A 5,469-nucleotide genomic window follows, 5' to 3' on the forward strand; every position below is an offset into this window, starting at 1 on the left:
CAGTCGCAGTGACTGTGTCCTGGGCGTGTGTTGATGCTCCCGGAGCAGTCGCAGTGACTGTGTCCTGGGCGTGTGTTGATGCTCCCGGAGCAGTCACACTCACTGTGTCCCTGTGTCCCGGGTGTGTGTTGATGCTCCCAGAGCAGTCGCAGTGACTGTGTCCCGGGTGTGTGTTGATGCTCCCGGAGCAGTCACAGTGACTGTGACCCTATGTCCCGGGTGTGTGTGAATGCTCCCGGAGCAGTCGCAGTGACTGTGTCCCTGTGTCCCGGGCTCTCGTTGAACAGTCAGGGTGACTGGAGGTCGCTGAGCATACTCTCCCCACAGACCTTCGACCCCTGCCTTTGGTGAGCACCAGACTTCTCCTTGCCTCACCTTGTCTTTCTCGGAAGCATACTTTTGGATCTCACAGAACCGCCACTCCATCTCCTGTAGCACCCACTGCAGGTGGATGGTTTCCTTATCCTTCCTCTCTATTTGGCAAGATGTCTCTTCCCGTATCGTGTGCAGTTCCAGCTCCAGCCTCATCATATCTGTAATGGGACAAGACAGAGTGCTGCCCTCTCTCTGAAGGCCTCCCCTGAAGAGCCCCGAAGCCCAGAGGAGGGCTCAGCTTCCGTCTAGTCCCCCTGTGCCGCCTCACGGGCCGGGGCCTACCCTTCATGATGTTCTTCTTCTGCTCCGACACCACTTCTAGCTCCATCTGCAGGCCCTTCACAAGGTTCTGGAACTCCTCCACGTGCTGGCACTGGCTGTCTTTTTGCTCCTGCAGTTGCTTCAGTATCTGGTGGATAAAAGGAGAGCGAAGGAGGATAAGAACTTGGGGGAAGATGGCTTTAAAAAAATGCGCAGTGCCCAGAAAAGGCAGATCCACCGAGAGAAAGTTAACCAGTGGTTGCTCGGGACTGAGGGACGGGAAGATGGGGAGCGATGCTGTTGTCAGTGGAGGCTCTAGAGTATAATCAGCCTCGTGGCCGCTACAGAGTCGAACGGCTCCGCTGGGTTTAACTGGCTGCAGTGGAAGGAGACCACCAGGCCTTTTCCTCTGCAGGACAATAGAAGGAGATAAGACAAGGGAGAGAGTTGGTAGGCATTGCCCCTTTTCAAGAACCACAGCCTCTAACCCAAAGGAGCCTATAATGGACTTTAAAAAAGGCAGAAGAATGTGGGTAAGGAGGAACAATTAGTCACTTGGGCATTAAAGGATGCTAGCGCGTTACTTCATAAATTCAAACTTAAAGCCAGGGAAGGCATGCAGGCGGTCACAGGTGAGGTAAAGAGCAATCATCACGGACCCCAGGGGCGAGGCCAGCAGAGAATCAAAGGCCCACGCCATGCTGTACCATTTTAAGGGAGGCGAGGACTGGAGAAAACCGTGACACAGACAGTCTCATTTCTGACAGAAGGTTCAGGTAACATGAAGCCTGTGGGTATCAAATATAAAATAGAAAACGCCCGAGGAAGGTCTTCTCCCATTTTCGGAGAGGTCTGTGTAATGGTAACATTTTTTCACTGTTATAAGACCTTGCTGTGGGTCAGGAGGTGGAGCTTGCCTTTGAAATAAATATTGACAGAGGACCGCAAAGTCCAATGTTGAGCACTTATTCATCCAGACTTCCCAAGACCAGAAAGCCGTAGAAAGAGAAGTGTCTTCCTGTCCTCCTCTGAAGAACTGCTGGGAAGCCTGCACGTCTTGATTGGTCTTTCTTTTTCCCCTCTTCTACTTCTTTTTAATTTGAGTGTAAGTTTGCCTTTGTTTTCATTCAATCATTCATACATACTTCGTTTTATAACATTAATTACAACTGATTAATGTAAATAGCTCACATGGTTCATCAGACCTTTATGGATGAACGTAGTTCTGCCGTCTTCGTTGGCCATAGCCAAGCACCATGGACGTCACGTCGTGGAGCCTGCAGGCATGCTGGCGTCTGTCCACAGCAGGTCCTGTGGCGTTGCCTTGTTTCCTGATGTACGGGCACGACTTTGCCATCAGAGCACTTCACCGAGGGAGGGACCTGACCATTGTCAGCAAGGCTGGACCTTTGGTTTGCCATATCTTGACATCTGTTTGCATCATTTGAGGTTGTTTTATATTTTGCAAGCACAAAGTGTTTTTAAAAATGGGAAAAGATTAAATGGCATATTCTTTTCATTAATTTGCTACTTTTAAACTCCAGCCATATATTTTCCAATTCTAATTAGAAAAATTTCACTTTTTTCCTTTTGAACCTAGCAAATGAACAGTCGTCACCACCTTGTTTAAGTATACTACTGGAAGTGGGTTAAGAGGTGCATATACTTCTAACATTTAATTATAAAACCTAATGCTGCCAGGCACACTATTTAACACACCTTTAAAAAAGAAATACAACCTCTCTGCCATTCTGACTCAAAACGACTTTATGAGACAGGGAGAACTCTTCCTTACAGTTGCCGAGGCTGTGAAGTTTTATGAAAGTAGAAGCCCTCATCTTTCTGCTGTGAAGCAACTGATGGATTTGAACCACTGACCTTTCAGCCTTGAGTGCTAAACCATTGTCACCAGGGGTCTTTCTGTTTAAGACTTAGCTGACTCATCACTGACCCCTCTACTGGTTTTCGAGAGGCTGTAAGATTTGTGGGAGGAGACTGCCCATCTTCGTCTCTTGGAGCCGCTGGTGGACCCAGACCACTGGAGAAGTGCTGCCTGTGGGCCGACAGTGAAATTTCGTGCAGCCACGCCACCAGAGCTCACTTATGCATCCATTATTATAAAGGACATATAATGCCACTAGCCAAGGTCACACAGATCGTGAGTAGGAAAAACCCAAGTCAAAGCTCTGCCTGAACCCACTAGGCAAAAATAAGCAAAGGTTGGCTACCTTTTTCATGTCTTCACAGTCTCCTGAAGAGAGAGGAGGATGCCTGTGGATGGCTTTATAGGAAGCAAAGTCAGCTTGTAGTTTTATCAAAGACTCTTCACGTTCCAGAACCTGGAAATTATTAGCACAGGTCAGTTATGTTGAATTATCAATATCGTGTGCTTGTTACTACTATTCCTAAAAGCATTCCTAGTTAAAGCTGAAAGTTCCTATTAATAATCACACACTTCCTGTAGGGTGGTAGGAAGGAAAACTTGTGCAGTTTTCTTTCAAGGTTCCTGTGCACATGAGAATGTTGTCTGGCTCTGGCAGTGGCCACACTTTGGACTTGCATTCAGTGTAGCCTAACTTATGAGGAAGGAGACAGTTATATGGAGGTGATGAAGATGGATTTAGTTCTCAAAAGACAGTGTTCAAGATCCAAGAATGAAAGAAAGGAGTTTCTTATGGAGTGGATGAATATGTATGTGATTTCATTTTTTTAAAAAAAAGATGAGAAAAACCTAAAATGTGTATTGTTCATTGAAAATATTGCAGACAAAATTCAAGCACTTAAAATAAGAAGTAGAAATCACTTTTCCACTGAATCCCCTCCCTGACTTTACCCAAGATATCACTGATTCATTTACTTCTAGGGTGTGATCAGAGCTTCTAAAATGCTAGGTGTCTAAGACACCTGAGGAGTCCTTAGTGGAAAACATTAACAGGTGATTCTTTGCCCTCCTTCTTTTCCTCATGACTTTGAGTCTTGTGGAAAAATATTATAGAAGACCCCACCTACCAAAGCATTGCTGCAGGCCAGCTTATTCCGAAGTTCCTGGATCAGGTCGTCCTGTTCCGAGACCTTTTGCCACACTTCAGACAGTCGTTTCAGGGTCTCCCGATGGTCTTGACTCATGCAGGAAGCAGCGTACATACACATCTTCGAATGATCACCTTTGTTCTCGGGATCCTGGGATATTTCAAAAGAATGAGTTGATTTTGTTCATCATTTGTGACCTAACTTCAGAACACCTGACCAAAAAAAATAATCTATATTCTAAAAGTACATATTCATATATGAGTATATTGGTTTTATTTGTTTTTAAAAGATGAAAAAATTAGCTAGGGCATACATGTTATTAAAAGTTCAAACAGTTCACAGAAGTAAGCTTTCTTCTACTTTGCCCCTCTGTGATTCAAGTCTCCTTCTCCAAGACAGTCCACATTACCAGTTTTGGTGATGTCCTTCCAGAGATGTTTTATGTATATTTGAGATATGTGTATATAAACCCTTACTTCCCCACCTCCCCACTACTGCAGTCAGAAATCTTTCCAAGTTATTGAGGAGCAATGATGTTAGTTTGAGGACCAAGGTGTGTCTACTTCAGACCATGGTCTTTCAATCACTTGCTATGCTGTTGATGGCTGGACAATGAAAAAGGATGACAAAGGAATTGTTGCCTTTGAATTGTGGTGTTGGAGGAGTGAGTATAGCATATCCCCTAAGAAAAAACTGCTAAAAGAATGAACGGATAGGTCTATGGAGAAGTTGCAGCCTGAGTGCTCCTTGGAGACAAGGACAGTGAAGCTTTGTTTTACATACTTTGGATTCCTTGGAAAAGGACATCATCCTTTGGAAGGTGGAGGAGCAGTGAAGGAGAGGAAGACCCTCACCCAAGTGGACTGACCTGTACAGTGATTGTCATCAGTGGGACCAAGTGTGTCAGGGATTGTGAGGGTGGTGCGAGATCGGGCAGGGGTAGGATCTATCGTCCATACGGTCACTATGAGTCCTACTTGACTCGAAGGCACCTACCAACAATACCAATGCAAATGACAGTCCTCAATACATTACTTTAAATAATCTTTTTCAATTAAGTGTTTTCTGTATCATTACTTGTAGATCTATCTACTTCTTGCTATGTACTGCTGAGTTGGAACGGACTTATAGCTGACTCTCTGTTATCTCCGGAGAACAAAGCAGTGGCTGAGATTGGAGATGATGGTAAAAGAGATTTATCTGTAATGAAGTGATTTTTTTATTTATTAGATGTAAATTTTAATGATAAAACAAGAGAATGGACAAACCATTTTAAAATAATCTCAATTATATGGCAACTCATCACATCATTGCAAGACACAGATTTGATCTTGAGAGAAGTTTAAGCTTATGAAAAACTTAAGTTGGACAGTCTGCTCATGTGGGAGATAAAACATAGTGGAGGGCAAAGCAGCGGCTTGCTCAGAACCCGGCAAGATGGAGCTTGAGGCCATGAGCCCGGTGAACCCAGCTGTCTTCTCCCATCTGACCATGGTGCTGTTGGCCATTGGCATGTTCTTCACCGCCTGGTTCTTCGTTTACGAGGTAACCTCTACCAAGTACACACGGGACATCTACAAAGAGCTGCTCATCTCCACTCTTCATGGGCTTTGGGGTCCTCTTCCTGCTGCTCTGGGTATCTCTGTGTGACTGCCGAGGGTATGCATCTGACAGCTTCACTAAATCCCTGGTTTTGTAAATTAGTATTTTTGACTTTTTTTATTAACTAGTGCTGGAAGCGTCCCACCTTCTGCCCCACAATAAAGACAGGTGTGTGATGGTTAAAAAAAAATACCAAAAAAA

At 44.8% G+C, this 5,469-nt stretch overlaps 1 protein-coding gene and 1 pseudogene across 1 annotated transcript in view; one reads left to right on the forward strand and one right to left on the reverse strand.

Annotated features, from left to right (window-relative positions):
- PMFBP1 (polyamine modulated factor 1 binding protein 1) overlaps positions 1 to 5,469 on the reverse strand; it is a 46,982-nt gene that overhangs the window by 23,099 nt on the left and 18,414 nt on the right. Inside the window, exons 5-8 of the mRNA XM_006878876.1 lie at positions 3,646 to 3,816; positions 2,865 to 2,975; positions 658 to 784; positions 376 to 533 (exon numbers count right to left, since the gene is read on the reverse strand). Of these exons, the coding sequence (XP_006878938.1) occupies positions 376 to 533; positions 658 to 784; positions 2,865 to 2,975; positions 3,646 to 3,816 (567 nt within the window). The remainder of the gene's footprint in view (positions 1 to 375; positions 534 to 657; positions 785 to 2,864; positions 2,976 to 3,645; positions 3,817 to 5,469) is intronic.
- Positions 5,104 to 5,365, forward strand: LOC102860134 (annotated as a pseudogene).

This window comes from Elephantulus edwardii, unplaced genomic scaffold (genome assembly GCF_000299155.1).
Source record: "Elephantulus edwardii isolate Elephantulus edwardi_28Jun2011 unplaced genomic scaffold, EleEdw1.0 scaffold00001, whole genome shotgun sequence".
NCBI lineage: Eukaryota > Metazoa > Chordata > Mammalia > Macroscelidea > Macroscelididae > Elephantulus > Elephantulus edwardii.